Source organism: Tiliqua scincoides, chromosome 3, assembly GCF_035046505.1.
Source record: "Tiliqua scincoides isolate rTilSci1 chromosome 3, rTilSci1.hap2, whole genome shotgun sequence".
NCBI lineage: Eukaryota > Metazoa > Chordata > Lepidosauria > Squamata > Scincidae > Tiliqua > Tiliqua scincoides.
Window position 1 is genome coordinate 59,997,887 of NC_089823.1, and position 14,183 is coordinate 60,012,069.

At 44.4% G+C, this 14,183-nt stretch overlaps 1 protein-coding gene across 2 annotated transcripts in view; it reads right to left on the reverse strand.

Annotated features, from left to right (window-relative positions):
• The window catches only part of PAXBP1 (PAX3 and PAX7 binding protein 1), a 33,426-nt gene extending 19,836 nt beyond the window's left edge, over positions 1 to 13,590 (reverse strand). For both annotated transcript variants that reach the window (XM_066619080.1, XM_066619081.1), the window contains exons 1-7: positions 13,002 to 13,590; positions 8,994 to 9,122; positions 7,089 to 7,265; positions 5,833 to 6,054; positions 4,277 to 4,380; positions 2,805 to 3,025; positions 1,561 to 1,750 (exon numbers count right to left, since the gene is read on the reverse strand). In XM_066619080.1, the coding sequence (XP_066475177.1) occupies positions 1,561 to 1,750; positions 2,805 to 3,025; positions 4,277 to 4,380; positions 5,833 to 6,054; positions 7,089 to 7,265; positions 8,994 to 9,122; positions 13,002 to 13,497 (1,539 nt within the window). In that variant the 5' untranslated portion in view covers positions 13,498 to 13,590. The remainder of the gene's footprint in view (positions 1 to 1,560; positions 1,751 to 2,804; positions 3,026 to 4,276; positions 4,381 to 5,832; positions 6,055 to 7,088; positions 7,266 to 8,993; positions 9,123 to 13,001) is intronic.
• Positions 13,591 to 14,183: the final 593 nt, after the last annotated feature.

Sequence of the window (14,183 nt, forward strand, 5' to 3'; positions counted from 1 at the left end):
GGGAGCATCACTGTGATTCAATGCAAACATAACCATGCTCAATTCTGTAACCAGGAAGTCCTATCCTGACTCATCCTTTCTAACCAGGTGCACTCTTCCTCTCTTTTCAGCTTCACAACTAGATATTTTTAGCAACATAGGAGCAACAGCACTTTTTCCTAACACTGAGCATTCAAAATCAGAACTTGTAACCATGGTCAGAAGCAGACTAGTGCATATTTGCGGGGCTTTGGTGTCTATTGTGGTTAGTGAACATTCACAAGTAACGTTAACTTCATAATAGCTCCATAATAGAAAAGGTGTGCGTGTGTGGGGTGTTGGAATGTTTGTGTGCTAAGGAAGGAAGGAGGAACAGTGTCCAAACCTGCTGGATTCTCCCTGCACAGCATAGGACCTGCAAGTCTCATTAATCCCATTTTTGCTTAGATGTCAGGAATTTTTTTATGAAGGTTAAGGGTCCAATCCTATCCAACTTTTCTGTGCCAATAGAGCTGCAATGCTGCCCCAAGATAAGGGAACAAAAGTTCGCTTACCTAGAGGAGGCGTCCGAGACTGCCTCTCCACTGTAGAATGCAGCACACATTCGTTGGCACAGTTGCATCAGCACTGGAACGTTGGACACGATTGGGTCCTCGCTCAGTTAAATTCAAGCGCACAGTGCACAAGATTTTCTAGGTCTAACTTTGATTTGTTTTGTGCTTCACCACATTGCTGAGTTCCTTCTCTGTATACAGAAAAGGTTATTATATTAACATGGATATGAAGCACTTAAAGAGCATTCCTATACTCAATGTTAAAAATTACTATTAATTCAGCAACACTCTGTTTTACTTTAAAAGATTAACTAAAAATGGGGAAATTGTTAATCCTGTATTTGTAGCACAATGCAATGTATGCTAATTCAGAATCAAGACCCATTCTATTCAAGGGTTTTTGTGGTCAGAGCGAGTGTGCACATGAATCATAATTTTAGTATGCTTCCCTACGCAACCCTCCACATCAGTAAAGGCAAAAAGACAACCCAGGCAAGTACAGCACTGCCTGAAATCTGGCTCTGAGAGAAGGAATGAACAAAAGACTTTTCTGGGAACCAAAGCCTATTAACAGATAGGCTACTGAATTTTTAAACACATGTAAGCTACATACAGAAACCATCTTGGATCCAAACATATTATTGTAGAACCAGGAGTTTAACTAATTTCAACTACCAAGAAATTCAATTTTAAGAAACTCAAGAACAGCTGTGCGGATTATTTATGTGGATGCTGTTGTACATTTTATCTTCTAAACTCAATGTCTTGAAAACTGGGAATTGCAAGTTAACTGCATTGTTTTGCACCACAGTGGTTTTTTGGGCTAGAAAAGCTCCCAACAATTAAAATGCTAGCATCACAACTTTAACACTGCTGCTGTTCTACTATGACTTACATTGCTTTCACCATTTTTAAAATCAAACCTTCAGACAGGTGCTGAGTGTTTCACTGGCATGTACAAGCGAACATGTTTGAACACAGACTAAACTTCGTTACTGAAAAAGATGAATATATTTTGCATTCTTACCTTTTCACTGAAACACTCAAGCAAGTCTTGGACATACCCTCGCATTTCTTGCAGAAATTTATACCGTTCACCAATGCCCCCAGAAGACCCTTCCAATCTTTCAATTGTCTTGGTCGAGTCATCACGGCTTTGCTGATGCTTCTCATGTTGTTGCTGATTTGCTTTGTGAAATTCTTTCATTGAGTTCAACCTGAGGGTCAACGAACACATACATTTACATCCAAAAGCCTATTATAAGCTCTGTGCATTATTTAAGATTCTTATAGCAAAACAATCTAAATATCAGATCTAATGCTAACATTTGTATACACTACAAGGAAAAAGGAAGCTACCCCACTCTGGAAAGCTATGCTTAACTAACTAATACCCAGAATATCTAAGAATGCACCACCTCGTTTCACCTCTCTTTACTGTCAAGTGTCCTATATGCAACTGCACATGCACACACACGTGACTATTGCTTCTTCCTCTTATTTTGTGTCGTTTCTTAAATTACATGCGAGTCACAATACTGCACAAAGATTTGTTGGGTAACCCTGCTAGGTATTGTCTATCATAAATTTTCTTCCCATTTTATGTGTTACTTACAAGGGCACCAAGTACCCTAATATCTGTTAATTCAAACAGAAGAAGCACTCAGCATTTTGAAAGTGTAATCTTCAGTGTTGGAGCTCAACATTAAGAATCTGTTAGGAGTTGAAACCCTTAAAATTTAAGGGTGTCATTCTACTTGTTCACTCACCTTCTTTTACAGAAACATTTCTAAAAAAAGACTTGTAAAGGGGCATTTGAACCATTAAAATATTTGTTTATATTAAGATGCCCATACAAGTGTTCAGTTAACACTTGAGGGATACTTTGGATATCCAATATGGTACGGCATCTGGAAAAACACAATCTTAGTCTCATGTCTAAAACGTTTACCTATTCAAAAATATTTCTAGTTTTCATAAAATATGTGGTAAACTACGATCGCTGTCCTTTCAATTCCTTGGCTACAAGTTTTTTTTTTCAGCGTCCAGAAGATGAGCCAATCTTCAACACGAGTGCATGGTCATATTTCACTCCCAAAGAAGTAATCCAAGTAGACTTTTTGCACATAGTTTCTCTTCTTCCTTTTTATAATGATCCAGTCAGGAGGCTTCCACTGATGAAATTCTGCATCTGCCCCCCAGACTAAAGATGCCTGATGAACAGAAATCTAGAGGACAGGTCTTAAGTTTTAAAAAGTTGGTCTGTCCTACCTGTCTTTAAGCTGTTTCTTTACCAAATCAATAGTAACAGGAGTCATCTCATTACTGGGAGTTTTGAAAGGTACTGTGTTATCTGTTTTTTGAGACTTGGTTTCCGTTGATCCATAAGCAGCATATGAGTAAGGAATGCCATAAGATGATCCATAAGGCATTGTCTGGTAAGTATTCTGGTAATACAGGCTATTCACTTCAGCAGGCTGACTTGCTTGAACCTACAGGAACAAAATACATGTAATACATACATGCAAACAAACCTGAGATCGTATAAACCCTATAATAGACTGAAATAACTGAAGCAGTTCAAAGCATTTCTCATTACCCCACAATGAAACTAAGCAAAAAAAAGATTTGCTTACAGAATGTTGCTTTTCAAGTATATACATCCCTGATATAGTTTTATTAAAGCACTGCACTTGCAGAATAGGTAGAATGTGATGGAAGGTTTAAAACTTAAAGCCGACAACTACCACATCCCATGATCACATATATCACTCTTGCCTCTGAGTTGATGGCAGGGAGGGAGAGATGGTATCAACCAAGTGAATGATCTGCCCAAAGGTTATCAGTTGCTGGTTCCCTAATAAGCATTCAAACAATTTGTACAATATACTAAGAAAAACACAGAAAAGCCCATAAAATCTAATCACTAGATAACAATCAGTATGCTACTTAGCTTATTATGACTTTTTGTATCACAGGCTTTTGTATTTTCAATGCCAAAGAACCACACTCAAACACAACTGGACAAAAACATTTTAATATCGTACCAAACTTCCCACTGCTGGTTTTTCCACACTGTATGGCAGTAGTGAATCTTGAGTATGTAGAATTTCAGAGAAAAATACAAGTTAACCAGATTACCACTGCTCCTCTTTGGATCCAGGTTCAAATCCCCACTTATCCAGGAAACTTCCTGGGTAGCCTTAGATCAGTCACTATCTCTCAGTCTCACCTACCTCACAGGGTTGTTGTGAGGATAAAAGGAGGAAAGAAACTATGATAAAAGGAAGAAAGAAACTATGTACACCACCCTGAGCTCCTTGAAAGAAGGGTAGTATAAAAAAAAACTAACAACCACAATCACTACATAAACCTCAATTGTCACGTCAATACTCTGTCATCTGACTTTTAAAAAGCAGGCTTCTGTTAAGCTAAGCAAGCTAATATATTAGTTCTGATTTTTCAGGTCTTAACATACAACTGGGTTGCATTCTAAGTTTAGTTATTATTTATAAGCCCTGACAAGAGCAAAAGGGTCATATGGATAAGGGAACCTGTGCAAAAAAAAAATGAAATGTCAAGTTGAGGAGTCATGCCCCATATATTCAGCTTCCAAGTCCAATTTCCACAGAACTTGGTCACCAACAGCTGGCAATTGGGGGCCAGACAACAATTAACAGGTTAGATTTGGATGAGGGCCTGCCACTTGCTGACCCCAATTTTCGATTTATCTGAATACATGCCTGAGGTATATTAATGCCTTTACGTATCTGTTCTTGCTCCCACCGACTAAGTTCTTCATCCTGTTCACCAGTGACCAGAGCTTCATCATCACTTCCTTCAATACCTGAACACAAAGACAAAACAGTAGGAATAAAATATTTAAACTAAATAAGAGTATGAAAACTGGAATACAACATTTGAAGTTGATTAACTTTAGTGAAAAAGGCAAAATTATTTAGTGCCATTAATGTACATAACAGTCTAACCAATGTTTCACAAACTGTGGGTTGGGACCCACTAGGTGGGTCGCAAGCCCATTTCAGGTGGGTCCCCATTCATTTCAATGTTTTATTTTTTATATATTAGACATGATGCTCTCATGGGATGCAAGTGCATTTGGGGGAATGTGACAGATCTGTACTTTCAATAGGCTACTATGTATATGCTTTTAACAATGATAGTCAATGGGGATTACTCTTGGGAAGATGTGGGTAAGATTGCAGCCTAAGATTGTAAAAAATTTCCTTGCTTGATGACGTCACTTCCAGCCATGACATCACTTCCGGTGGATCCCAACAGATTCTCATTCTAAAAAGTGGGTCCCGGTGATAAAAGTATGAAACCACTGGTCTACACAGTATGATCAAGATAGGTGCCTGTCCCAAAGGACTTACAATCTAGAAACTGACACAGAGGAAGAGAATGAGATGGAGACAGGGATAAGCAGATATGCAATTATTTCTGCTTCATGTATTTAAACTGAGTCACAGTAATCGGGTATAAGGAGTGGTGTCAAAGGCTAAACAGAAAAGATGAATTTCAGGCAGAATTTGAATATTCTGACTGAAGGAACATCCTGCAGGCATTCAGGAAGGTGGTTCCAGTATAAAGGGCAGCAAGGATGAAAGGGCAAGGTTACCTTGAGGGAGCAGGAGACCTTTGGATAGTTGAGGTTAGTGGAGCTAAGAAAGATCATGGGCAGGACTGTAGCAAGATATGAGAGCTGAGAAGCAGGGCCATGGAGAACTTGGAATGTAAAGGCAAGAAAGTGGGTTGGATCCGATAACAGAGCACTGAATTTAAAGAAGGATGAAATGTGATCTATGCAACAAATAGGATGAATAGCTTTAGCAGCAGTGTTGAACTGAGGCATTTGGGGGACAAAGGGGGTAGGGGGTGTGGTCTGGAGGTTTGAGCTACTGTTGAATGTGATTAGCTGTGCGTGGATGGGAGCCTGGAAATCACTGACAAGTTGTGATAACTGAGAGAGAAGGGTGAGAAGCCACGGTGAGAAGGCAGAAGGAATGTGAAAAGAAGTCAGGCAATAAATGAACATTTGATCCTGCCTGGCTTGATTTGCAGCTATCTGCAGAGAGCTCAGAAGACATGAGCTGTGTAAAATTTCAAAGCTGCTGCAACAGCAGATGGCAGTGGGGGGCTTTGGGATTTCACTGCTGCACCATTCTGGCTTCTTTGATGGAGGCTGGCCTCCAAAAGGAGAAGCTGGAATGGCTCAGCAGTGAAATACACGTGAAATATAAATTTAACAACTTTACTGATAACCATGATATTTTACCTATTTCCTCTGCAATTTTTTGCCTTTGGGACTTCTCTTTCACTGAAAAAACTATTCTTCGCTTCTCATCATCATCTTCATCATCACTAGCATCATTTTCATCCTCTCTAACAAGACGCCCTTTTCCAGGATCATTATCAAGGGGTGTGAAGTCTCCAAGCTCACGAGCCATTTGGCGCTTTTTTCTAGCGGCATGAATAAATGCAGCATCCGGGATTTCTCCTGGAAAAAAATGTACTTTTCTTTAAACAGAAAACTGCCAAGTCCATCTAATCATAGACATCCACATTTTACAGTAATGACCATAACACATTTGTCATTAACAGCCCAAATCTGAGCTGCCTGGGGCACGCAGCTGCAGCGGCACCGAGAACGGCTCCCGCAGCATCGTGCACACCTCAGCCTGCCACGGGCGGTGCCTCGGGAGAAGGGGACATTTGTCCCTGTCTCCCAGGTAAGGTAAGCAGCCCCACAATGGGGCTACTCACTTTACTAGCAGTAAGGTAAAGGTGTTTGTGGAGGGAACCAAGCCCCACACGAACACCCTGGATCCGATGGAGTGGAGCTCCATGGGGCCGACTCCCCCCTCCCGCTGGCACGCCTCCAGCACACCTCCCGCCCTTCCTCCGCCTCCCCATCACACCTCCTCCACACCCTCTGCCTGCCTTCCCCCTCCCCAGAACGCCCCCTCTCCCGCTTACTATGCCATGGCTCAGCGGTCCATGAGACTGCCGATCAGTGGAGGATGGGTGCTAGCCGGGCGGTAAGCCTTGCAAACATGCCTTACAGCACATTTGCGACAGTGTGCTCCAGCAGTAAGCTGGAGCACTGAGCTCAGGATTGGGCTCTCAGTCAACTACCAGAAATATATGTTATGAAACCTTTTAATGTAGCTTCCGCACACTGTTTAGTGGTGATTATACATTAGGAACTGTATCTAAAACAAAGTTTTGAAACACAAGAGAGTGGTGTAGCCACGTTCACTAGCTCATCTCTAAGATGAGATAATCAGTCTTATTGTGATATTACTTGCAACTCTGTTCCCATAAATATGGGTAAAGATTCTTGCATGTTATGAAAGGAGCAGCTACATCACCAGGGTTAATGCTTCACCAGATTATAAAAAACAGAAACAGAATCACATCTCCAAAAAAAGAAAAGAAAAAAAGATCACAACCAGCAGATTAGTTTTGTCTGGAATACAAAATAAAATAAGATTTAGTAAAATCAGATAAGCATAATTAAAATGTCCTAACCTGGACGTAGAACATTCAAAGATGACAAAGAACTTGAAAATGTTCCTGTAGTTTTTGGTTTTTCTTCTTCTTTCTCACTTTCAACTTCCATCTCCTCTTCTCCTTGTTCACTATTTGCAGTGCCATCTTCTTGAACAGCATCTTTAATTTGCCCAATTTTGTCTGCAGACTGTTCAGCTGTAAAATAAATCTATACTTTAATACTGCGGGTTTTCAAACTCTCCAAGGAGTAAGTCCTTGCGGGAGCAGAGGGAGGCAGTAGGGGCGGGGTGAGGCAGTGGGGGCGGGGGGAGGCAGTGACACGACCCCCAGGTTCACACCGCTCAGGAGGGCTGCAGGGACTGGAATGCACTCACCAATCCCTGCAGCATCGTCCTGGGGGTGCAGGGAGCCCTGCACAAGCGCCTGCAGGGCTCCCCAGCTGGTTTGAAGTAAAAGTAAGAGTGATTGCATTCTACTTCCGCAAAACTGGAAGTGGGGCACAATTGCTCTACATTCACTTCGAACTAGCTGGGGAGTCCTGCAGGCGCTCGCACAGGGCTCCCCGCAGCCCCAGGACAATGCTGCAGGGACTGGGATGCACTCCCAGTGCATCCCAGTCCCTGCAGCCCCATTAGTGGCACGATCCTGGGATCTCGTCACTACCTTCCCCCCTGCCCCTTAAGGGGGCAGAGGCCAGGGCCCTCACGCTGGGGTGTTGTGACACCTCAGTCTGAATACCACTGCTTTAACATGTTTTTTGGAAAAATTTACTTCAAAATATATAAAATATATAATTTAATGCAACAGTTTTCTAAAATAATACATAATACACAAATATGCAAACAAATGAATGTAAGACCTTTCTTAACAAAGTGTAGTGAAATAACTGACAAACTGCCAAGTCATTCAATAATTTTCAGCTGTAGCCTTCTTGATACTTAGCAAAATACACTACCAGTTGTAATCAGTAATATTTTTGTATTCTAAGCTAAGAACATGCACAAGGGAGTTTCTGAACTAATACAAACTTGAAAACAGAAGGAAGTCCTCTTTACCAGTCCCTCGCTAGGAACACTTTCTAAGGTTAGAATAGTTTTTGACTAAACTTACTCAGGCAACAAGTTTTCATCCAAGAATTTATGAACTTAGTGATAAGATGAAAAAATGCATAAGAAATAGACATATTTTCCCCTTCTATCAACCTGAATAGTACAACCAGGGCCTATGGGAGGGGGGTAAAGGGAGTAATTTGTACCCAGGCCCAGGGTCTAAAGGGGGGCCCTGGAACCAAAGGAGGGGCCCCAGAAATTTCCTGGGATCTTATGTTTTTCTATCTACTCAGACATGTTGCCTACACGAGATTTTGGAGACACCACTGATGCCACATGGGTTGGTAGACCTAGGCTCCAAAGACTTTTCCAGCTGTCTCTACCCTCCCCCTACCCCGATTTGCCCCTCCCTACCCCTATTCTGCTTGCCCGTCACCACCCCCTGCTCTGTTTCACCCCTCCCTCTTTGCAGAGGAGCCCAAAAGAAACTTTGTACCCCCTGATAAAATTCCTCTCAGAGGCCCTGAGTGCAACCCTATTTCATAGAGGTTTATGAAGGCTGCACAAAGGACTCTTTTGCTCCCATTCAGCCTTAGTGTCCATTCCAATGCTAGAAAAGTCTCAAGCTCACTATCCATACACATGGATGAGCTCTGTCAGTTCTTACAGAGTTCCTGGGACTTCAAAGAGAAATAAAACTGGTTTTGCAGCAGGGGAAGAATGGAAGAACAGGCAGAAAATAGAGCAATGCCACTTAATTATTTGTAAAAATATACAGAATGTCGTTATAATTCTGCACAAAATCACATTTGCAGTTATAATTTCAAGCTAAATTATAATTTCAAGCTAAATTTCAAGCTGAATTTAAGATTACCATCCACTGAAGCATTAACATCTGTTTTTATTTTGGATTTTTCAAGATCTTCTTTGTATTCTTTCTTAAGCAGTTTTACTATCTTTTTGCTGTAACTTGATTTCTTCACTTTAAAAACTTCTTCTGTTTCTTTAAGAAAAAAATTAAGATGAATGAGCAAAATTACTAACAAAATATTGACTGAAATTTCATCAACTATACGAAAGGCATGGCACAGCAGAATATATCAAACTAATCATTTTAAACTGTACAATTACCAAGAACTCTGTAGATCTGCCTTGCTTTCCACAACAGCAGATCCCTACCAGTCAGTAAAATCTCTCTTTAGCCTCGATTAATTATAGTGCATTTTCTCCTGGTTGAGATTGACAGATATTGTAGCCAATGGGAGCAGTGCATCCTGACTGGCACGAGGCCAATCAGTACCTGTTTCCTGCATGTTAGGAAACAATGTCTCCTATAGTAGTGTACTGTGCAGTGCTCAACTTTCAGGGAACGTATCCCTCACATCACTGAAGATAAAAATGCACTTTTGGGATTCCCAAATCACAACAAGCTCCAGTTAGAACTCATTTACTGCCAGAAAAGATTCTAAGAACAAACAGCGCTAACCCCTGCTAACTGGACGAAGAGGCATCCTCTAAATAAGTGTCCACTTATATTTAGTTGGTGGAAAGCAACTCTTCCCTTTCACGCCAGTGTGGCGTCTTTTCCAGTGGCTGTTGCTGGTGTCTCTTCAGCACTTCTTTTTCCAGATTATGAGCCCTTCATTGGACAGGGAACCATTTATTTTGCTGTGTAAACTGCTTTGTGAATTTTTTTGTTGAAAAGTAGTACGGGGTGCCCCTGTAGCTGTGAATCCCGTATCCGCAGTTTCAATTAACCAAGGATTGCATCCACAGGCCACCCTACGCACCCCCTCCAGCACCAATCATTTAAATGTGCTTGCTTACTTTAAAAATGCAAGTGTAACAGCAAGATCCTGTGCTTTGTTAGTGTTTGCACACCAGCAGCTGTGCCATCACTAGCCATAAAGCACGTTTGCAATGACTCGTGTGTAAGCAGGAAGGTCCTGCCAATGATGTATCCCAACCTGCGGTTGCAGGTGGAAGTAAGTGCTGTGCTGAGTGGTGCAGGGTGAGGGGCATTTCTGGGTGGGTGAGAGTGGAAAGGGGGGAAAGTTTGAGGAGGAAGCTGATTGGTAGAGGAGTCCTTTGCCATATCTTATCCTCCTTCCCAGGCCTGCAAGTCCTACATGGGGCTTTTCAGACTTGCACCAGTTAAACAGCTGGCAAGGATCAGAGTAGCCTCATTGAGGCAGATCTCCTTTCTGGTCCAATCTTGCAATACATGTATGATCAGCATGTAGATTACAGAGCTGGTAGTGGTTCAACCATGATTTTTGTAGAATGATTGCCAGCAACATACTCCAGTCCTACTCCCATAACATTTTTTAGAAAACAAAGTCAGAAGAGTGATGTGGTTACTTCGAAAGGGTCTAAGGGGCCAATGCAATGCAGCTCCAAGGCAAGGAAACAAATGCACCCTTACCTTGGAGACTTCTGTGACTGCCGCCGCCGCCGCCACCACCACCACCACAGGGTGCAGTACATGCTCCACTGGCATGGTTGCACCAGCACTATAAAGCTGGATAGGACTGAGCCCTAAAAGTGCTGTTGTGAAAACATCTCATGGGCCATGAACGTAAGAGTGCAAGTGACCAAGAAGCCCCAGTAAGAGTCTCATTCAATGGTGTGACAAAAACACAGAGTTTTGTTCACTTTCTCATAACAATACACTCAAGATTGCCCAATGAAACTGACTAGCAGGAGATTTAGGACACACAAAATAAAATACTACTTTACACACTGCATAATATGGAATTCAATTCTCAAATAAGTCACCATGGTTACTAACCTAGATGGTTTGAAAATGGGATTAGCCAAACTCATGGACAACAGATCTATTAATGGTTATTAGTCATGACAACAGCTATACTAGAACCTCTAGGTTCTCAGTCAATATACCACTGAATACCAGTTGCTGGGGTGAAAAAGCAGAAGAGGGCTATTGCTTTAATAGCTTGCCTGTGGTTTTCCCTGTGGCAACAGGTTGGCTACTATAGAGGAAAAGATGCTGAACTTGATGGATCTTGGGTTTTTCACAAGGGCTCCTTGTACTTCTTAGTATACCTTTGCATTTAGACATATCCTTTACAACACACCATCAGAAACAATTTGGCCCTATTTAGTATACATTTTAAAGGGAAGAACATCAATAGAAAAAAGTATGATTTTCCTAATAGGCATGGCCTCTGCAACTTCACATATCTGTATCTGAATATAAAACATTTCAAACACACAGAACTCTTGTGATCTCTTTCGTACGCTTCTAGGATACTAGAGTAGAAAATATGCATGCTTTGTGTTGAGAATGAAATTATACATTTAGATCTCTGCATTTTCCCAGAAAAGACAGATGTGGAAGACTTTCCTGATCTAACCATTTTGGGATTCTGTTCCGGAACCCTCAATGGTTAAAAAAAAAAATCAGTGGATACCAAAATGAGTGGAAAAATAGCTTTAAAGACCCACTTCTAGGTTTCTTGCTCTGTACCAGTGGTTCCCAACCTAGGGTATGGGTCCCCCCAGGGTACTTGCCAGGACCTTTAGGGGAACTTGGGGGGAAAAATTGAATAATGGCAGTAAAAGTGTGTAGTAGAATGTCTTGTGGAGCTGGCTTTAGAATGCCTTGCACAGCTAATACGAGGGGTAATACAATTTATGGAAATGGGCTGCCAAGGGTTACACAAGTTGAAACCATTGCTCTATACTGATGCATTCTAGGAAGACAATGGAGGAGCAAGAAACCCAGCAGTACAATGTTTCTCAAACTGTGGGTTGGGACCCACTAAGTGGGTCGCAAGCCAATTTCAGGTGGATCCTCATTCATTTCAATATTCTGTTTTTAATAAATTAGACTTGATGCTACCTGGCATGTGACTGCATTTGGGAAAATGTTACAGAACTACACTTTTAACAGACTATGCTTTAAACAATGATAGTAAATGGGACTTACTCCTGGGTAAGTGTGGGTAGGATTACAGCTCAGGATTGTTAAAAATTTTCCTGCCTGATGACACCACTTTTGGTTGTGTCATCACTTCCAGTGGGTCTTGACAGATTCTTATTCTAAAAAGTGGGTGCTGGTGCTAAAGGTTTGAGAACCACTGCAGCAGTGGGTCTTCAAAGCTATCCTTAACACCCCCCCCCCCAGAGGCTTGCAATCAGAGCGGTTTAACAGGACAAAGGAAAGAAATAGGATTTGGTGCTTTTATTCCCTTATTACAAGGCATTTAAAAAATTTAAACCCCTGCTAACTGGGTAAAAGGCACTTCTTCAAATGGGTGCTCCTCTTTTAATCAGCGGAAGGGGGGGAGTAACTGGCCCTCCTCACCCCAGCAGTGTCTTTTCAGATTGTGAGCCCTCTTGGGACAGGGAGCCCTTAGCTGTTTGATTTTCTCTGTAAACCGCTTTAGGAACTTTTGTTGAAAAGCGGTATATAAATACTGTTAATAAATAATAATAAAGGTGGACCCCGTATGGGTGTCAAGTCCAGAGCAGACACCAAATCAGAGGATAATGAGGCAAGAGCTGTACTGAAACAAGCATTTGTTGAACACAGTTCTGCCCCCTTTCCCCTCCCTAAAGGATGTGCCCTGGTCATGCAGGGCACTTGCACGTGAAACAAAAGACCTCAAGAGCCCAACGGGACCCTTCTGGTTCGAAGACAAGCGTGACTAATCCCTTATGCGTGTGCTGTCCCCAAAATACACGCAGGGCGAGACACACGTGTACTTAGACACGCGTCCTTTCCGACGCGGAAGAGTCTCGTGTCGCGTGAAGCGACCAACAGTTTCAAAAGCCTTCAGAACCACAGGGAGGGCGAGCCCCAGAGGCTGGGGAGGCACGCGCGGCGCGGTGCCGCTCCCAGGGAAGCTGGACTCACCCTCCTCCTCGTCCTGGAAGCTGAGGAGGCTGAGGCTCCCGCGCGGCGGAGGGGTGAGCGCGGCGGCGCCCGCCTCCCTGCTCTTGTTCCTCCGCTCCTTGGGCTTGGCGGCCGCCGGCAGCAACCCGTTATTCCCCGGCTGCGGCTGCTGCGCAGGCGGCGGCGGAGGCGCTGCCGGAGGGGGAATAAGTGGCGGCGGCGGCTGCAGCAGAGGCGGCATCGTCAGGCCGGTTCCTCCGCGGCCTGCCACCTCGGCGCCGCCGAAAGCGAAGCCCCCCGCGGCGCCGCCGCCGCCGCCCCCGGGAGGCACGAGGGGGACGCAGCCCGTTGGCAGCGGCAGGAGCGGGAGCTTCGCGGCGGGCGCGGCGGCCTCGCCCGCAGGCCCATCCCTTCCCGGCGGGGGCGGCCGCGGCGCCGGCTCCTCTTCCCGCTCCTCGTCCTCCTCCTCCGACTCGTTCCGCTTCCGAACGTTCACGCGCCGCGCCTTGCGGAACATTCCGCCCGGACGCGGGAGGCCGCAGCGGGGGCAGCAACGACTGCGGCACCGGCAGCCCAAGAGCGCGGTGCAGCTCCCTCGCCCCTCAGCCGCACCGCGCCACCCGCGCGCCGCCACAGCGCCACCTGCCGCGCGCCGCCGGCCTCGCCTGCTCGCGTCATCAGGCAGGCCCAGTGGAAAACGGCCGATGAGCTCTACCATCGATGTGCGCAGAAGGAGCGTCTGCGCAGCACCATAGACGACGACGACAGCCTCGTCATCTCCAGAGAGACACGAAGCCGCCATCTTGACACCGAAGGACGGCGGGGAGGGGAGTGGTCACGTGGTTCTTCCTGCGAGGAGCGGGCTTGGAAGCGCGGGAAAAAGAAGATGCTCCAGTGGTGGGGGGAGACGGCGCCTCCCGCCGTAGTCCTTCGAAGACCAGCGCCGCCGCCGTGTGAGGTGTCTGTGGAACTCCCTGCCACAGGATGTGGTGATAGATTGGATAGAGGGATGCCCCTTCCCCCCTCACACAGCACCAGAACCAGGGGTCGTCCACTCAGGCTGAGCGTCTGTGGAACTCCCTGCCACAGGATGTGGTGATAGATTGGATAGAGGGATGCCCTTTTCCCTCTCACACAGCACAGAACCAGGCTGAGCGTCTGTGGAACTCCCTGCCACAGGATGTGGTGATAGAGCAGACAGAG